This window comes from Zophobas morio, unplaced genomic scaffold (genome assembly GCF_036711695.1).
Source record: "Zophobas morio isolate AGI-343-1 ecotype UQ-CSIRO unplaced genomic scaffold, CSIRO_AGI_Zmor_V1 ptg000040l, whole genome shotgun sequence".
Taxonomy (NCBI): Eukaryota; Metazoa; Arthropoda; class Insecta; order Coleoptera; family Tenebrionidae; genus Zophobas; species Zophobas morio.
Window position 1 is genome coordinate 1409374 of NW_026972145.1, and position 21536 is coordinate 1430909.

Here is a 21536-nt window from a genome sequence, read left to right on the forward strand (position 1 = left end):
TCTTTTAGTTATTAAAGAAAGTATCCATATTATTTATATATGTAGAAAGCTAAAAAAAAGTAGAGAAATAAACAGACAGGCATGATAATGTAATTATGGTAATTACTTTATACAAGAATAAATATAAAAATAAGAACAGCACCTGTTAAATTGTTTAATAATTTCAAAAATTTTACGAAAAAAACGCATTTTACCTAACAACTTAACCCGTAAGCGTAATATCATATAAAGTAAAATTTTTATTTAAAAAAAAATATTACAAAAAAAAAATACATATTTGTCGACTCGCATAAAGTGCAGGTAATTGGTATGGGTCGACGCAGGTAAGAATAATTAAGGAATTCATGAAACCGGAAGTCCATAGGGATTAAGCGAAAAAAGATATTTGACAAAATGTACGGCTTGGGTCATATTTACCCACGCGCGACTGCTTATGGGTTAAGCAACGTCTCAAAATAAAACTCAAGATTGTGTAGGTCAAAAAAAATATATATATACATGATGAATAAAAAAATTGTTTATTGAGTGAAGGTCTGCTTATATAATTTTTTGTTACGTGTAGTTTGTTTCTTATTACTTTTATATTTAATTTTACCACAACAACGGAATCATATATAATAAATTTTTTATATTTATTTCATAACCACCGTTGTTGTTCGTTTGCGACGACTTTTTAAACAAAAAGTGTGTTATGTTTACTATCTTTTCCAAGAATTCCAAACACGAGGGAGAGAATAAGGCAGGCGCACAACAGGGATCCTGTATGAAAATTCATCGGACGAAGATTTTACCTTTTATTGTGAAAATTACATTTTTATACTATTTGTACAATTCTACTGGAAAAGCAGTCTTAAACAAGCAAAACCGGCAAAAATATTGTAACAAAACTGCCAAATTTCAAATATTTTAGACTAAAGTCCCTAGATTACTAAAGTAACGCGAATAGGCGCCATTTTGGCTCAAATAAACAACCACCAACTTTGAAAATGAAGACAATAATTGCTGGTATAGTCAGTTATGACTACGAGAAATTACGAGTGTCTAACAATATGAATGTATTCTACGTGTTTTGGGTGCCTAAACTTTTATCTTAAAATAAAGTCAAGATTTCAAATTTTAATCATTCTATTTACACACTAACTAAAAACAAAATTAAAAATTAATTGACCATGTCAACAAGGTTTCGCATTGCAAGACTACGACTACTTTTATTGCTTTTATTTTTTGTCTCCAGACTTATTTTTTAAAGAAAAATGAAGCCTACACTTCAAAAAAAACGTTGTCATCTTGTGTATAATATTGTGACATGTAGGGATGCGTATTTTGAGATTTTTCAAACAGATGCTACCTAGATGTTCTAAATCCAACTTATTATAAATTAAGTACGCCTCATTCTCTCTAAAGATCAACTCGCAGCTATAAATGTATTTATAAAATTCAAGCGAAGGAAAAAGTAAAATGTTTTCTTTGAATTCCTTCAATTTTGTAAAAGCACTTAATTTTTCAATTGATTCCGAGTCTCTATTAGTTATCAGTTGTGTGAAACACTCACAATTGATATTTTTTATAAATTTGTGCAAAAGTGTAGAGCAAACACTTTGACACACTTGTTCACAAACGTCAGAATCAATTGTCAAACGGCCATTTTGGCTCAATTTGTGTCTGTCTTTGTCTAACACACGGGCCTAATGAATCGCGTGACTCAAAGTCATTTAATAGATAAGGTTGCCACATTGGGATGCCATATTGATACGTCACAAGGGGCTCTCAAATGGCGCGAAAATTGCCCGTTTTAAATACTCGAGTAACGCACTAAAAACGGAAACTTTTAATCAAGTGACCGCTTCTACTTCGCAAATTTCAATCCTCTGTAAAGAACAATTTAATAAACCTTAAGAAAAATGTTTTGCTGCCAGTAGAACTTGAAAATAACAAATGCGACACTATTAACTGATTTTTTTTATGCAAAAAAAAACTGAAAATCTGCATTTACTGGTTTACTTTTTTCTTTCTAGTAATATATCAAAACATTTCATTTTAGCTTAAACACAAATAAATTTAATTTAGGGCAAAATAGGGTTACACGAGTCGCAGTACCAACACCAAACGTCAGAATTAGCGGTACAGATCGTACAGATTAAAGGCATCAGCTAATCGGTCACACCAACTCAAAATTACAAGTTACTAAAAATTCCCAAGTAATACCAACCTCATTTTGACGTCACATGGGGCTGACACCTCTCCTCCCCCGTAAGCGATTTTGCCCACATACTCGTTTATGTGGTAACCTGTTCTCTATTAACTAACCTTGCGCGTTACTTTAGTAATCTAGGGACTTTATTTTAGACGTCAGTTGGGCGCCCTCATTCGGTCATAAAGCGAACGACCATCCACGAAAACGGGTCACGAAAAACGGCGAGCCGTCCCTACTGATTGTTATCTCTACTGTGCTCAGACCCTCAAAATCCGCAAATCAAATCCTCAAAACACTAAATCCCCAAAACCTAAAAATCCTCAAATCACCAAATCCTCGAAACTCTCAAATCCTTAAAATTCTCATATCTTCAACATCCTCAAATTCGCAAGTCAAATCTTCAAATCCGCAAACACAAAATCCTCAAGTGGGATAGCACGAAAGTACAAGCATATCTAGCACTTAACCTAGGCACATGAAAGTTGACATATTCCAGAAGCTGAGAACTATCCAGTTTGTTGTGTATCAATTTCCACATAAAACGAGCACCATGAAGCTTACGTCTGGCAGAGAGAGATTGTAATTCGTGAGTTTGCAATAAAGGATACGTACAGAGATTTTAAAACTTAGGAACTTCATAAACCGACTTGCACTCTCTCAAGAATAAGTTCATGCCGCAGATAACACGGCGACCAAACCACCGAAGCATACTCCAGTTTGCTCACAATGAACGCAAAGTAGAGCGATTTAATCAACTGTGGATTATCAAAGTACCTGGACACACGCATCAAAAAACCCAAGGATTTAAAAGCAGAAAGCGCCAGATTTTCAATATGTTCGACAAAACTGAATTCAGAGTCAAATAAAATGCCAAGATCTTTAACTTTATTCATTTTTAACAAACTTCGACCGTTTATCGTGTAGTGTGTAGGGAAATAATAGATTTTTCTTGTAAACGTTACATAAAAACATTTATCAATATTTAAATTTAAACGATTTAGTACACACCACTCACGAATTAAGTCAAGATTGTACTGCAAATGCTCTACATCATTACGACCAGCAATTGTTGTATAAATTTTTAGATCATCAGCATAGGCTAGTTTCTTGCAAGTAAGTGACGTGAGAAGATCATTAATGAAAATAATAAATAGTAGGAGTCCCAAATTGGAACCCTGAGGTACACCAGATGATGCTGTATACGGATTTGATCTATACCCATTATATAACACATAATTAACTCTGTTGCTTAGGTAAGATTGAATTAATTTCAAAAATCGTGGAGCCATGCCGAAAGAAGAGAGCTTATTGAGTAAAATACCATGATCAACGGTGTAACACGTGTATGCTTCCATATTTCAGGAAAAGCTCCTGTAGCAATTGATAAATTAATTATGACAGTAAGAGGGTATGCTAACACATATCTGGCATCACGCAATAAGAAACTCGGTATTTGATCATCACCTGCGGTGTTTTTGTTAGGAAGACTTGACAAGATATCCAAGATATGCTGTTCAGTAACCATTTGTAAATTAAAATGTGGACAATAAGAAGCCAGGTCTTCAGACACACTAGTATTTTGAAGATAAATACTAGAGAAATGATCAGCAAACGCATTGACTATCTCTAAGGGAGTATCATAGCAAACGTCATTTTTAAACATAGATCCAGGAATTCTAGTATAGCCTTGTTTGATGCGGATGAAGTCAAAAATTTTCTTTGGATTTTTCTTAATCGAGTTTTCTGTTTCTTGCATGTAAGATTTATAGGCTGATGAAGAAAATAATTATCTTTTGTAGCTCCCCACTTTCGTCTGTAGTATAGTTTAAGTTTTAAATAATGACCACTTTAGACGAACTCAAAAGTCTACAGATAGGAGTAAGCCTATTCAGAAGAAACTTGAAGAAGGACAATATCACAAGACGTCGGGATGTGCAGGTACTTCAGTGTAAAAATCAGAAACTCAAAGAATTGCGGTAGGAATTTGTAGTTGCTAAGAATAATTTTAACAGTCAAGCGCATGTTTTAGATGTGTTAAATAAAGCAAAGCGCATTGTCTCCGATATAGAAGTAAGGTTAGAAGAAGGTGAATCAATTTTAAGTAGTAGAGTAGCAAGATTAGGGCAAACTGAAGCAGCTTCTGACTCGTCTCCAGCGTCATTATCTGTTCAGTTAAGTAAAGCAAAACAGTACTCCAAATCTGTGGAGGAATTTGGGAGATCGGTCGAGGAACTATTAGTAGACCTGACGATAACTCAGGCAACCGACAGGCATTAGAAATTTTAAGACAATCCAATGAAAAAATTGCTATAAACGCTTTCGCAAACGGATTACAAAATTTTGAATTAAGAACAACAATAAAAGCTAGGAACTATGAAAAATTAAGTGACGCGATAAGAGGCGCGAAGGATGAAGAAACACCAAAATCGGAAACATCATGTCAAATACACCGCTTACATAAACAAAATTATAATTGGAATTACAATCGCGGTAATCGTACCTTCAGAGGTACAACAAATAATTTCAGAGGTAAAGCCAATAATTTTAGAGGTACAACAAATAACTTTAGAGGGACAAATAATTTCAGAGGTCCAACAAATAATTTTAGAGGTACAACAAGAAATTTCAGAGGTTCAACAAGTAATTTTAGAGGATCAGCAAATAACTTCAGAGGTCATGATAGAAGGTACACTAGAATGTTCGTATGAATGCATCAGCTGAACAAGAAGTTGAAAGAGAAAATTCGGAAAGTCAGTTTTTTCGACCCCAGTAGCAAGCAATATTTTTCTAATATTTATACAAGATTGATATAATATTAAATGTTGACTAGATATTACAAATATTTATATAATATTCATTTTATATTTATAAATTAGTATATGAATTTCAACATATATTACATATTTATGAAATGTATTTTTATCAAGATACCGAACAACAAACATGAAAAAAAAAGTACCATGTTGGGACAACTTGTAGGTAATTTATTTCACAGGGTTTTTATTGGAGCAATATTAAAAAATGATTTGAAAAAATACCAGCTGTTGTGAAATTAACACCATTCGAAATCTCGCTTTGCACACTATTAATTGCTCATTAAAAAGTAATATTTTTTTTATTTTTGCGAACAAAAAATAACAATTTAATTCATCATTTTTATAAAACTTACTTAAATTTGTGTTTCACCTACAGATGCGCTTGCTCTGCTGGAACGCGTTTGCGCAATGTGCAACATATACATATTTTCTGTTATTGTTGGTGGTTCAAAAAGTATTTTGTGTAAGTTCATGGTGTTTGTCCTATTGTGAATTGTGATTATCGGTACTGCGATAAATTCAGAATACTGTAGTAGATGCCGTTTTGTCAAGAAAACAGTACTAAACCTACATAACCTCACTTCTACATGCAATGCAGAAAATGCTATTTCTCAACACGTAAGTAACTATATTTAATAAGAGGTTTAATATTTCTGAATATAAGCATATTATGAATGTAGAGACAAAATGATGAATGTCCGGGAGCAACAAAAAAAAAAGAAGAAATCGAGTTAGAAATTGCGGGAGATACGCAGAAATTGGATGAATTCGTAAGCATTTATTATTATTATTAACTTCTAGTATTTATAAACTAGTTTCAGACTGATAATAATGTTTATTTGCCAGGAAGAGAAGACGTAAAAAACATGTATATGCACTTTTGAAGAAATTATTAATAATGACCCAAATTGCTTTCAAGTTTTCAGGGCAAGGAAAAAAATAAGCTCTCTTTTAGTGAACTCACAATTAACAAGGCTACAGTATGTAAAGTTATGTGATTTCTTAAAAATTACGAACTTTGTAAGTTAATTTAATTGTAGGTACCACACGGAAACGTCACAAAAACGCCACAACTACTGAAATTTAAAAAATGGTAGGACCTCATTAAGCGCAGACAAAAGCAAGAATGAATTCTCATCGAAAAAAACATGAGGTATGATTTTTTTTATTTTAATTAATTATATCGCGTTTCAATGAATCGGTTATAGAGCAAATAATTATTAAATAAATATTTCTGTGTAACGATTGAAATGTAGCAGAACATTGTTATTTCCATTGACAATGTATTTTTATTTCATTATAAGTTGGCAGTGTATTTTTATGTTTAAAAAATTTATATTGTGTTTCACATTAGGTGATTTTTTAAATTTATGCTCTGGCTGCCCATGAAGCTTATGTCAACAGTTTCAGTTTCACTGCTGACATAAGTGTCATGGGTAAGTACAGCAGAAATAAAAAAAAATCACCTGGTACAGATTTTCAACGAATTGGTTCTAGGACAAATAATTTTTAAATGTAAAAATATTGCCGTAACGTTTCAAATACACTGTCATTTTCAGTGACAATGTATTTTTGTGTTTAATAAATTTTATATTGTATTCCATACAAGTTTTTTTTATATCCATACCCCCTTTCATATGAAGAGCATTTATTAAATGTTCTGAACTAAATAAGTATTAAACATTGAAAATAAATATATATTCAATATTTAAAACCAATATTGATTTTCTAAAAAAAATCTGTCGTTCTTGTTAATGTTCCAGGCTCTTGTCTTTCTTCTTAATCTTTCTAAATTTATTGTGGTATTGCCTTAGATCATATAATAAATAGATACCACCACGCCGTGTTCTTCTCCTAGGAGCGCTTGTGACGACATCCTCCTGTCACACGTCTCTCTCGTGCATGGAGGGATTACAATGAAGCTATCCTTGCCTGATCACTATTTGAATTTTACGCGCCTAAATTTTAGGAAGTATGTCTAAACTAACTTCGTACGAAAGATGTTGACTGCTTGATTTTATAAATAATTCACAGTAGATAACGAAAGGAATAGTAAATTATTGGGCAGCAATTGTGATCCTTTATGATTATATCATTTAAAATAGGATCTTTGTTCTAGATTCTAAAATTGTTTTTTGTACAACAACTCAAAAGAGAGGTTAGAAATAACATCTGTCAAAAGCGATTTGTTGCGCTGATGCGGTACAAGGGTGGAAGTGAAATAGACATATACAGGTGAAATGCATATAACAAAGATGAGGATGTGGTGATCACACAAGGATAGCATTATACTACTCCCCTTGACGTAGAAAACGACAACAGATAGCTTCATGTCTAGTCACAGCTTTCAGTTTGAGTATTGGTATCTATTTATTATATGATCTAAGGGTATTGCTACCTCGCAGTCTTTAATTGTTCTGTATATAGTTGCGCGTGTAATATATTTGGTCCAAAACATATTCACAATTTCACTTTTAGATACTTGGGTAACTAACTGATACATGGCTCTTTGCAACACTATTTTGTATGACATTGTTTAAGCGTTAATTGACATAAATTGTATAAAATGGGAAATAAGAGTATGTATATGTAAATTTTTCGCAAAACTTTTTTACGTACTAGCGGTGAAAGTGACATAGAATTGGAAAATCTTAGTAAAAGTAAAGAATATACATGATTTTAATCTTTTCAATGGCACTACATACCTTATTTATAAACTGTTGACACATGATGTACAAATTAACAAAAAAAAGAAGACAAATAAACGCAAAATTTAATTTAATTTAACAAAATAACAGAAACAGACCAAGTAAATTGAAAAATTAGGCTTTTGGAAAAATTGTTTAAAAGTTCACAAAACAATCTGGTATATAGATCTTGACGTGCTGGTTTGGAAAAATTAGCGTCTTTAGTTTATGGTTCCCAAGCAAGATTTTTGAAATATTCGCTTGGAAATTGAATTGTTTTCAAAATTCTGCAAATTGCCTTATTTCAATTGGTGATTCTCGAGAAATGACAACAGTTATCAGAGAAATGAAACCAAAGGTGAATTTTAAATATCGAAAGACACATGAAAACGTGTAGCTAATTTTCAAAAATGGTCGAAAAATGGTCAAAATTTTTATAAGAGGGCAGTATTTTTTGGAAAAGTTGTCTGCAAATTTACAAAAAATTCTAGTAGATAATCTCGGCGTGCTGGTTCGAAAAATAGAGCGAGTTTATTGTTCTGGAGTAACTTTTTGGAAACATTCTAAGCGAAACGTCAAAATTTTTATAAATTCTAAAAATTGCCAATTTTCAGTTGGTGATTTTTGAACAATGACAGTTATCGAAAACATGAGGCCAAAGGTAACTTCCTAAGGTCAAAATCCACAAGAAAATGTCTTGGCTAATTTTTGAAAGTGGTTCAAAAATGGTCAAAATTTTTAAAAGGAAGCAGCATTGAAAAACTGAAAAAAAACCTACCTAAAAATTCACAAAAAAAATCGGTTATATACAACTCGACGTGCTAAAAAAAAAAAATAAAGCATGTCTATAGTTTCCGCACAAGAAATATTCGGTTGGAAAGTCAAATTTTTTCAAAATTATAAAAATTGCCTTATTTCAATTTGTGATTCTCGAAAAATAACAACAGTTATCAGAAAACTGAAGCCAAAAGTAACTTCTAGGGTTCGAAAAACACATGAACACGTCTTTAGTTAATTTTTGAAAATAGTCGAAAAATCGTCAAAATTTTTATAAGTGAAAAATTCCTCTTTTTGAAAAAGTTGTCTGAAAATTCACAAAAAACCTTGACATGTTGATTGGAAAAATATAGCGTCCTTATGGTTCCCGAACTAAAATTTTCAAAATATTTGGTACAAAATTCAAATTTTTTCGAAATTCTAAAAATTGTCGTATTTCAATTGATGATTCCTAAAAAATGTGAAAAGATATCGAAGAAATAAGACCGAGAGGAACTTCTAGAAGTCGAAATTCATAAGAAACTGTCTTTGGCTAATTTTTGAAAATGGTCGAAAAATGATAAAAAGGGACAGTATTGAAAAATTCTACTATTGAAAAAGTTGTCTAAAACTTCACAAAAAATTCTCGACGTTTTGATTTGGAAAATATCGCGTAATTTACTGTTCTGGAACAAGATTTTCGAGATTTTGGGTTGGAAAATAAAGTTTTTTCAAAATTCTAAAAATTGCTGTATTTCAATTGATGGTTCTCACAAAATGACAAAGATATCGAAGAAATAAACCGAAAGTAACTTTTAGAACTCGAAATCCACAAGAAAATGTCTGTGGCTATTTTTCGAAACTAGTCGAAAATGGTCAAAATTTTAAGTACTGAAAAATTGCGCTTTTGGAAAAGATGTCCAAAATTTCCCAAAAACTTCTTGTGTGTAAATCTCGATATATTGATTCGCAATTCGCGTAAGTCCTAGTCGAATACGTACGCACCCGATTACATTACAGAGCGGACAACAAAAAAAAAGAAACTGGCTTAACTAATTACGAATAGAATTACTACCACGATGTCAACTACATCAACTGCGTGATACGCTCTGACCTTGGTCCTTCTCGGCGAAGTCTGACGACAGGATCGAACGATGGCTCCAGTGGCAAATGCAAATCCAGGCTGCTCCAGGGGGTGCAAAGTGTCGAACGGACAGCGATCTCCAATTCACGGCGTCGAGGAACCAAGGGGTTCAACAGGGATCAGATTCGCAGGCGAAAATCACGTAGTGATAAGCAATACAGCAATCAGAAGATAAGACATAAAAAAAGGAAAAAGAGGGTCCTGCAAGGAGGAAAAAAAACAGTTGTAGCGTAATGAAATCGAAATAGTCTGGTCTTACTCTGGTGGTAGGCGACCCTAATGTGTTTGGCACGCGACTAGGCCCCAAAATCCGGAACAAATCCGAAGACTGGCCGGAACCTTCACAAATGTCCCTCAGGACGTCGTTCCTGGACCGAGTCTAACTGGGCGGTGCTTGCCCGGACAATCCCATCCACTGGCGAAGGCAAATTGCTCAAAATTCCTGGACAGCACCAGCACTCCCGCACGTGGCAAAAATTTTTTCAACCAAAGAGACTAATGGCGACTCAAGAAACGGATGTTAAAAAAAACCCTATCACGGCTTCTCGAAGGTTTTTCCTTGAAGGGGGAGAAAGGCGGGAAATTTCCGCCATAAAGGCTATGATGAAAAAGGGCTAACTATTTCAAATTTGACACATAGTTCAACTTCCGCTGCTTTGCTCCTGCGTACAACCTCTGTCAAGTTTTTGACATTCGGTTAACCTCTTAATCCAACAAGTGTCAACAGCAATACACGCGCCAAAATAACGCAAATCGAATGTCAAAACGATAGGGGGAGTAGCAAGGCAAAGAAGGAGAAAAGCCACATGAAAAGTGTGCACAATTTAGGTGAAGAGGGGCACGGTTTTGGAAGAATTAGCGCCTTATGAAAGTGAGGTTATGTCGTGATACGATTTAATTATTAGTGAAAATGAGGGTTTTGTGCATTAAATACAAGATTATGCAGTCGTTACACCGCCTGTGGCCAGAAATCGGTTTTTATTTACACGATTTTCCTATTTTGTTTAATTTAGGATTACAGATTTTGTTAAGTGAGGTTATGTTAGTAGGAAATTCACTCTCACTCGTTTGTATTGTAATTATATAGCGATAAAATGCTCGAATTGGATATAAATAAACTCATACTGATAACGTACGGTCAAAGTTTGGCTTTTATTTACGATCATCACGAATTTTATTAAGTGAGGTTATGTGTATTGATACGGATTTTAAAACTTAAAATGATACCAAAACTGGTTCAAAACAAACCATTGTACACCGTTTTGGCCCTCAAGTAGTGGCATTTATTACTCATTTGTGATTTTATCGACAAAAGAAATTTTCAAGAGTGAGGTTTATATTTTGTTAAGTGAGGTTATGTTTACTGATGCGGATTTAAAAGCTAAAATGATGTTAAAACGGATTCAAAACAAGTTGTTGGGCATTGGTTTGGTCCTCAAGTAGTGGCGGTTACTACTCATTTGTGATTTTATCGAAATAAGAAATTTAGAAAAGTGAGGTTATCTTGATTATCACCAAATCCTCAAATCTTTAAAATCCCCAAGCAGGGAATCATCAGAATCGTCAAAATTTTCAAAAATTTCAAATTCTCAATCCCTCAAACCACCCGATCTTTCAAATATTCAAATCTTTAAAATCCTCATATCTTCAAAATCCTCAAACTCCCGCAAATCAAATCTTCAAATCCGCAAAAAACAAAACCTGAAGTCTTCATATTACTAAAATCTTCAAATCCCCGAAACTTTGAGATTACCAAATTTTTAAAATCCTCAAATGCCCATAAACCTCAGACCCTCAAAATCCGCAAATCAAATCCTCAAAACACTAAATCCCCAAAACCTAAAAATCCTCAAATCACCAAATCCTCGAAACTCTCAAATCCTTAAAATTCTCATATCTTCAACATCCTCAAATTCGCAAGTCAAATCTTCAAATCCGCAAACACAAAATCCTCAAATCCCTAAATCTTCATATTACTAAAATCCTAAAAACCCCAAATGCTCAAATTCTTCAAATCCCAAAACCATGAAATTACCAAATCTCCAAAACTTCAAGTCCTCAAAATCCTCAAATCCTTGAAATTCTCAAATCCTCCAAATATCAAGTCCTAAAATCCGCAAATCACCAAATTTTCAAATCCTCAAATCACAAATCCTTAAAACATCAGACTCTCAAAATTTCATATCACCAAATCCTCCAAACATTCAAATCCTCATTTTCAAAATCCGCAAATCAAATCTTAAAATACCCAAAACACAAAATCCTCAAAATCTCAAAAGCATCAAATCGCCAAATCTTCAAATCCTCAAATCTTCAAAATCTTCAAATCGCCAAATCCTCAAAATCGACAAAAATCTAGATACTCAAGTCATTAAAATTTTCAAGACGCCAAATCTTCACAACATCGAATCTTCAAAATCCTCAAAACTCCAAATATTCAAATCCTTAAAATTCTCATATCTTCAACATCCTCCTATTCGTAAGCCAAATCTTCAAATCCGCAAACACAAAATCCTCAAATCCCTAAATCTTCAAATCCCGAAATCTTCATATTACTAAAATACTAAAAACCCCAAATGCTCAAATTCTTCAAATCCCAAAACCCTGAGATTACCAAATCTCCAAAACTTGAAGTCCTCAAAATCTTCAAATCCTTGAAATTCTCAAATCCTCCAAATATCAAGTCCCTAAAATCCGCAAATCACCAAATTTTCAAATCCTCAAATCGCAAATCCTTAAAACATCAGACCCTCAAAATTTCATATCACCAAATCCTCCAACTATTCAAATCCTCATTTTCAAAATCCGCAAAATCCCCAAAACAAAATCCTCAAAATCTCAAAAGCATCAAATCGCCAAATCTTCAAATCCTCAAATCTTCAAATCGCCAATTCCTCAAAATCGACAAAAATTTAGATCCTCAAGTCATTAAAATTTTCAAGACGCCAAATCCTCACAACATCGAATCTTCAAAATCCTCAAATCCTCCAAACATTCAAATCCTTACAATTCTCATATCTTCAACACCCTCAAATTCGCAAGTCAAATCTTCAAATCCGCAAACAGAAAATCCTCAAATCCCTAATTCTTCAAATCCTGAAATGTTCATAACACTAAAATCCTAAAACTCCAAATGCTCAAATTCCTCAAATCCCAAAACCTTGAGATTACCAAATCTCCAAAACTTCAAGTCCTCAAAATCCTCAAATCCTTGAAATTCTCAAATCCTCCAAATATCAAGTCCCTAAAATCCGCAAATCACCAAATTTTCAAATCCTCAAATCGCAAGTCCTTAAAACATCAGACCCTCAAAATTTCATATCACCAAATCCTCCAACGATTCAAATCCTCATTTTCAAAATCCGCAAATTAAATCTTAAAATCCCCAAAACACAAAATCCTCAAAATCTCAAAAGCATCAAATCGTCAAATCCTCATATCTTCAAAATCTTCAAATCGCCAAATCCTCAAAATAGACAAAAATCAATTTTGACTAGACCTATGTACTGTAGAAGTATTTGTGTCACAATAAACTTAAACTTAATCTAGATCCTCAAGTCATTAAAATTTTCAAGACGTCAAATCCTCACAACATCGAATCTTCAAAATTCTCAAATACTCCAAATATTCAAATCCTTAAAATTCTCATATCTTCAACATCCTTTTAAGTGAATTTATCTTTAGTTTGTAAGATTGTATTCTTTTTAATACCCTACAAAAACATTTATGTTTGTTGGGTTATAATAAAATATTATTATTATTATTATTATCCTCAAATTCGCAAGTCAAATCTTCAAATCTGTAAACACAAAATCCCCAAATTCCTAAATCTTCAAATCCTGAAATCTTCATATTACAAAAATCCTAAAAACCTCAAATGCCTCAAATCTCAAAACCCTGAGATTACCAATTCTCCAAAACTTCAAGTCCTTAAAATCTTCAAATCCTTGAAATTCTCAAATCCTCCAAATATCAAGTCCCTAAAATCCGCAAATCACCAAATTTTTAAATCCTCAAATCACAAATCCTTAAAACACCAGATCCTCAAAATTTCAAATCACCAAATCTTCAAAATCGTCAAAATTCTCAAAAATCTCAGATTCTCAAATCATTAAATCTGCAAAATACTCAAATCACCAAATCCTCAAAATTTTCAAAACGTCAAATTCTCACATCAAATCTTCAAAATTCTCGGATCCTTAAATCGTTAAATCCTAAAAATCCTCAAACCACCAAATCCTTCAAATCCACAAAACCCTCAAATCCTCAAAATCACCAAATCCTCCAAATATTTAAATCTTCATTTTCAAAATCCACAAATCAAATTTTAAAATCCCCAAAACACAAAATTCTCAAAATATCAAAAGCATCAAATCGCCAATCAAGTCATTAAAATTTTTAAGACGCCAAATCCTCACAACATCGAATCTTCAAAATCTTCAAATCCTTAAAATTCTCATATCTTCAACATCCTCAGATTCGCAAGTCAAATCTTCAAATCCGCAAACACAAAGTCCTCAAATCCTGAAATCTTCATATTACTAAAATCCTAAAAACCCCAAATGTTCAATTTCCTCAAATCTCAAAACCCTGAGATTACCAATTCTCCAAAACTTCAAGTCCTTAAAATCCTCAAATCCTTGAAATTCTCAAATCCTCTAAATTTTAAATTCTCAAGTCCTCAAAATCCGCAAATCACCAAATAATCAAATCTTCAAAACACAAATCCTTACAATAGCAGATCTTCAAATTGTCCAAATCCCCAAATTTTCAGCTCCTCAAAACACCAAATCGGCAAATCCACAAAATCTTTAAATTATCAAATGTTCAAATCCTTAAATACTCAAAACCCTCAAATCCTTAAAATCCTCAAACCACCAAATTCTAAAAATCCTGAAATTCTTGCAAAAAATAAAAAAGTATCCTCAAAATAATCAAATCTTAAATCGTTGAAGGAGTTCACGAAATTTGAGGAGTCAAATCACCAAAGCCTCAAAGTTTCAATTCCTCAAAATTCTCAAATGATCAAATCATGGAAAAATCACCAAATTTTCAAAACACCAAATCCTCAAAATATTCAAATTCTCAAAATACTCAAATCTCCAACAAATCCTCAAAATACTTCGATCTTCAAAACACCAAATCCTCAAAATTTTCAAATGCTCGAAACCCTCCAATCACTCCTAAAAATCCACAAACATCAAATCTTAAATCCTTGAACTCCTCAAATCTCTAGATGTTCAATTGTCCAAAATTTCAATTCCTCAACATTCTCAAATGATCAAATCCTTGAAATCACCACATCCTCAAAATCCGGAAATCACCAAATTCTCAAAATACCAAATCCTCAAAATTATCAAATTCTCAAAATACTCAAATCCTCACAACTCCAGATCCTCAAATCCTCAAAACCCTCATATTACCAACTGTTGAAATCCTCACAATAATAAAACTCTCAAAACACAAAATCCTAAATTTTTGAAATCCTCACAACCCTCAAATTACCAACTCCTCAAATACTCAAAATTTGTGGATCACCAAATCCTCAAAACACCAAATCCTAAATCCTTGAAATCTCCAAAACCCTCAGATCAACGAACCTTCAAATTTTAAAATACTCAAAGTCCGAGGATCACCAAATCCCCAAAATTTTCAAAACGCCAAATCCTCAAAACCCTCCAATTCTCAAAATCTGCAAATCAGTAGATGTTCAAAACACCAAATCTTCAAAATCATCAAATTCTCAGAAATCTCAAATCCTCAACTCATTAAAAGACGAGTCCAAATTTCTTTGTAAATTTTAGCATAATAAAGCCAAATTATTATTATTATTATTATTATCATTAAATTCGCAAAATACTCAATCCTCACAACTTCAAATCTTCAAAATTCTCGGATCCTCAAATCACCAAATTTTGAAAATCCTCAAATTACTGTAAAAAATACTCTCAAAATACTTAAATCCTCAAAATGTTCATATCCTTGAAGCTCCAAATCCTCAAAAAGTATTGCTCAAGTATTCAATTACTCATTTTCAAATCACTAAATCCGCAAAATACCAAATAAATCCTTGAAATTCTCACAATCCTCAAATCATCAAATCCTCAAAACCCTTAAATTATCAAATGATTAAATCCTCATCCTCAAAATTCTCAAATTATCAAATCCTCAGATCTCCAAAACACCAATTCCTCAAAATGATTAAATTGTCGAAACCCTCAAATCGCTAAATTTTCAAATCTTCAAAATGCCCAATCAGCAAATCATCAAAATCTTCAAAACATCAAATTCTCAAAATCTTCAAAAATCTCAGATCCTAAAATCCTCAAATCGCAAAATCTTAAAAATCCTCAAATCACCAAATCCTTAAAATCCCCAAAACCCTCAAATCCCCTAAAGCCTCAAGCCCTCAAAATCCGCCAATCAAATATTTAAATCCTCAATCTACAAATCCGTAAATCACCAGATCTTCAAAACACCAAATCCTCAAAATCATCAAATTCTCAAAAGACTCAAGTCGCCAAAATTTTCCAATCCTCAAATCTTCAAAATCCCAAAGCAAATCACGAAATCCTCAAAACGTCAAAATTCTCAGAAATGGCAGTTCCTCAAATCATTAAATCCACAAAATACTCAAATCACCAAATCCTCAAAATTTTCATAACACGAAATCCTCACAACATCAAATCTTCAAAATCCCCGGATCTGCAAATCACCGAATTCTTCAAATCCCCAAAACCCTAAAATCCTCAAAATCTGCAAATTACCAAATCCTCGAAATATTCGAATCCTTAAAATCCTCATCTTCAAAACCTCAAATCCGCAAATCAAATCTTCAAATCCTCAAAACATATCTTTAAAACACCACACACCAGACTCTCAAACTCTTCAAATCTTCAAAATTTCAATTCTTCATTATTTTAAAAACACCAAATGCTCAATCATCAAATCTTTAAAATCACCAAATCGTCTAATCCTCAAAATCTTTAAATTATCAAATGTTCAAGTCCTCAAATACTCAAAATCCCCAAATTACCAAATTCTAAAAATACTCAAATTACTATATTCTCAAAATAATCAAATCCTGAAAATCCACACAACATCAAATCTTAAGTCCTTGAAGGAGTTCAAGAAATTTGAGGAGTCACTCACCAGATCTTCAAATTTTCAATTCGTCAAAATTCTCAAATGTTCAAATCCTTTATATCCCTAAATCCTCAAAATACAGAAATCACTAAATCCTCAAAATGTAAAAATCCTCAAAACCCCAAATCCTCAAAATACTCAACTTCTCGAAATTTCATATTTTCAAATCCCCAAAATCTTCAAAATTATCAAATCCTCAAAACACCAAAGCCTAGATACTTGAAATCCTAACAACCCTCAAATTACCAAATCTTCCAAATTCGTGGTTCACCAAATTCTCAAAGCCCTCATGTTATCAAATGTTCAAATACTCAATTTCCCAAATCCTTAAAATAATCAAATCCTTAAAGTTGGTTGTCTTATTAGTGGAATTATGTTCTGTTAGACAATAAATACTCCTACATTATTATTATTATTAAAACATCAAATCTTCAAAAACATCAAATTCTCAAAAGGCTCAAATCGCCAGTTTTCAAATCCTCAATTCTTCAAAATCCTCAATCAGCGAATCATAAAAATCTTCAAATCAGCAAATCCTCAAAATCGTCAAATTTCTCAAAAATCTCAGATTCTCAAAATTTTCAAAACCCCAAACCCTCACAAATCCCCAAATCCTTCAAATTCCCAAAACCCCCAAATTCGCAAAACCATCAAATATTCAAAATCTGCAAATCACCAAATCCAGGAAATCCTCAAATGACCAAATCCTCAAATTCTTGAAATTCTCAAATCCTCCAGACATTCAGATCCTCAAGTCTTTAAAGTCCGCAAATCACCAAATGTTCAAATCCTCAAAACACAAATCCTTAAAACACCATCTTTAAATTATCAAATGTTCAAATCCTTATTCTCGAATCACTAAATCCCACAATATTAAAATTCTCAAAATTTCTTATTCTCAAATCACCAAATCCTCAAAATTATCAAACCCTCAAAAGACCAAATCTTAAATCCTTGAAATCCTCACAACCCTCAAATGACCAACTCCTCAAATCTTCAAAACAACAAATCCTAAATCCTTGAGGTACTCAAAATACGCAAATCGCCAAATCTTCAAATTTTCAAATCCTTAAAATCCTCAAATTCTCAAAGTCCAAGGATCACCAAATCCTCAAAATTTTCAAAATCCAAAGTGAGGTTATGTCGTGATACGATTTAATATGAGGGTTTGGTGTGCTAAGTACAAGGTTGTGCCCTTGTCACACCGCAGATGAGCATAAATAGGTTTTTATTTAGCTATTTTGTGTAAAGTATTACATATTTTGTAAAGTGAGGTTATGTTTACAGGAAAATTCACTCGTTTACTTTGTAATTATATAGACATAAAACTGATAAAATACTCGAAATAGACACAAATAGGTCCGTACTGATAACGGAGGGTCAAAGTTTATATAACCTTTATGTACAAATATTACAATTTTTTTAAGTGAGGTTATGTTTACTGACTCGGATTTAAAACTTGAAATACTACTAAACTGTTTCAAAACAAGTTGTTAGTGTTTTGGCCCCCAGGTAGTGTCAATTATTACTTATTTGTAATTTTATCGACAAAAGAAATTTTGAAAAGTGAGGTTATGTTAGTTGTGAGGTTATGTTGACCTTTTTCGTATCACACAATTATGGAAAAAGGGGCCCACGGTTGTTGCGTATGTCTCGCTATAGCCCCCGATTTGCGAAAAATCACTGAAACTGACACAAATGGGTGCCCCCTGATGGTCAAGTTACAGGCGTGTGTTTCAGAAATTGTAAGTACAAATTCCAACCCAGCTTGAATTTATTTTATGATACTTGTAGGAGTGGGGCGACGACTACAAGATTTGTCCGAGCTGCACCACCGACTTGGACACATTCTACCAATTCAGAGAAAAATGTATCACTAGTAACATTTTCCGAAACCAAAAACTCGCAGATCCGCCTTCGCCTTCAAGGGACTCACCACCCAAAGCCAAACCGGCAGGCCCCAAGTCCCAGAAAACGAACTTCACCTGCGACCATTGTGACCGAACATTTAAAACTAGTACTCAGTTCGTAGCCCACACTACCAAGGACCACAAACTCGACGCCAAAACCGTGAAACCGTTCGGGTGTTCTCTGTGCCCCAAACACTTCGCGTCCGCCGCCAACTTGAGCCAGCACTTGCAGTACCACAAGAGCGAGCGCTCGCACGTTTGTACGTTCTGTGGAAAGGGGTTCAAGACCCGCAGCGATCTGGCCATCCACGAGAAGCTCCACTTGAACAAGAAGGAGTACGAGTGCGAGGAGTGTCGCAAGCGGTTCAACACCCACAAAGACCTACGGACGCATAAGTTCGTGGTGCACACTGATTCGTCCCAGTGGCCCCATGTGTGCGAGTTCTGTTCGAGGCGGTTCCCCACGAAGACTAATTTCGACGCGCACGTGCGACGGCACAAGAATGAGAGGCCTTTTGCTTGTCATTTGTGCGATAAGACTTTTGTGGTGAACGATTCGTTGCAGAAGCATTTTCTGGCGCATAGTAATCAGAGGGCGTTTGTTTGTGATATTTGTCAGAGGGAGTATAAGCATAAGAGGGTGATGGTTTTGCATAAGAAGCGGGTGCATGGGGTGGGGGATGTGAAGGTGCCTGAGCGGGTGAAAAAACATTTGTGCCATATGTGTCCGAAGTCGTTTTTTGACAGGAATAAGCTGGCGAAGCACATGTGTAGTCACACGGGGGAGAAGCCCTACATGTGTGGGGTTTGTGAGAAGAAGTTTGTCGATAAGTCGTATATTAAGCCGCACATGAAGAAGGTTCACAATGTTGATGATGATTAAACAATTTTTGCACTATTTTTAATTAATAATTACGTTACCTAGATCCTGATCAAATTCTCAAATCCTCAAATCACCAGATCTTCCAAATTCTCAAAAGACCAAATCCTCCAAATCCGCAATACCTGAAGATCCTCAAATCATCAAAATCACGAAATTTTCAAATTCTCCAAAGCCTCAAACTCCTAAAAATCATTAAACTGTTAAAATATTCATCATCGAAATCCTCAAATCACCAAATCGTTAAGTTACCAAATCCTAAGAATTGTCAAATTACCAAATTCTTAGAATCCTCAAAACACTCATATCCTCAAATCACCAATCCTCGAAATCCACAAATCCTCCAAATATTCAAATCACCAAATCCTCAAGTTACCAAATCCTAAAAATCCCTAATCAGTAAATTATTATCAAACTCTTCAAATCACCAAATTCTCAAAATTGTTAAAATCTCAGATCCTCAAATCATTAAATCCGCAAACTACTTAAATCACCAGATCCTCAAAATACTCAAATGCTCAGAACATGAAATCTTCAGACCCTCAAAACACCAAAAAAGTCGCCAAATCCTCAAAACTCTCAAATCACCAACTCTTCAAATTCTGAAATCTTCATAACTAAAATCCTCAAAACCCCAAATGCTCAAGTTCTTCAAAAAAAATCCTGAAGTCACCAAATTTTCAAAATCCTCAAAACCCTCAAGTCCTCAAAATCCGCAGACCAAATTTTCAAATCCTCGAAATACATACCTCAAATTCCACAAATCCTCAAATCACCAATCCTTGAATACCACAAATCCTCCAAATATTCAAACCACCAAATCCTAAAAATCCTGAAAATCGTCAAATTACCAAATCATCACCAAATTTTCAAATCCTCAAATCTTCAAAATCCCCAATCAGTAAATCATCAAAATCTTCAAATCACCAAATCCTCAAAAATCTCAGATTCTCCAATCATTAAATCCGCAAAATACTAAAATCCCCAAAATCCACAAATCCTGAAAACTACTCAAATCCGCAAATCAAATCTTCAAATCCCCAAAACAAAACCCTCAAATCATTAAATCTTCATATTATTCTCATCCTCAGAACCCCAAATGCTCAAATTCTTCAAAACCCTGAGGTTACCAAATCTTAAGACTCCCAAAGAATCCACATATCAAATCATCAAATTCTGAAAACCCTCAAATCACCAGATTTTCACATCTTCAAAATCCACAATCAGTAAATCATCAACATCTTCAAATCACCAAATCCTAAGAATCCTGAAAATCGTCAAATTACCAAATCCCTAGAATCACTAGAAATCAGTCCCCATATCTTCAAATCACCAATATTCAAAGTCCTCAAGTCCCCAAAACCCTCAAGCCCTCAAAATGCGCAAATCAAATCCTGGAAACACCAAATCCTCAAAATCTACAATTATCAATCATTAAATCCGCAAAATACTCAAATCACAGAATCCTCAAAATTTTCAAAACGCAAATCCTCACATCAAATTTTCAAAATCGTCGGATCCTTAAAATCCCCAAAACATTCAAATCTTCAAAATCTGCAAATCACCAACTTCTCAAAATACTCAAATGCTAAGAACATAAAATCTTCAGACCCTCAAAATCCTCAAAACTCTCAAATCACCAAATCTTCAAATTCTGAAATCTTCATATTACTAAAATCCCCAAAACTCTGAGGTCACCAAATTTTCAAAATCCTCAAAACCCTCAAGTCCTCAAAATCTGCAGATCAAATTTTCCAATCCTCGAAATACCTCAAATTCTGCAAATCATCAAATTCTGTAAATCACCAGATCTTCAAAACACCAAATCCTCAAAATCATCAAATTCTCAAAACCCTCAAATCACCAAATTTTCAAGTCTTCAAAATTCCCAATCATCAAAATCTTTAAATCACTAAATTCTCAAAATTGTCAAAAATCTCAGATCGTTGTTCAATAATAAAATTCGCAAAGTACTCAAATCCATACATCAAATCCTAAAAATC

The 21536-nt window shown here is 33.7% G+C and overlaps 1 protein-coding gene across 1 annotated transcript in view; it reads left to right on the top strand.

The window, feature by feature from the left end:
* LOC135140300 (zinc finger protein 665-like) overlaps positions 1-19551 on the top strand; it is a 28126-nt gene extending 8575 nt beyond the window's left edge. The window contains exons 3-6 of the mRNA XM_064070792.1: positions 9520-9827; positions 9898-10021; positions 18348-18488; positions 18538-19551. Coding sequence (XP_063926862.1) covers positions 9520-9827; positions 9898-10021; positions 18348-18488; positions 18538-19536 — 1572 coding nt within the window. The 3' untranslated portion in view covers positions 19537-19551. The remainder of the gene's footprint in view (positions 1-9519; positions 9828-9897; positions 10022-18347; positions 18489-18537) is intronic.
* The last annotated feature ends 1985 nt before the right edge of the window (positions 19552-21536 follow it).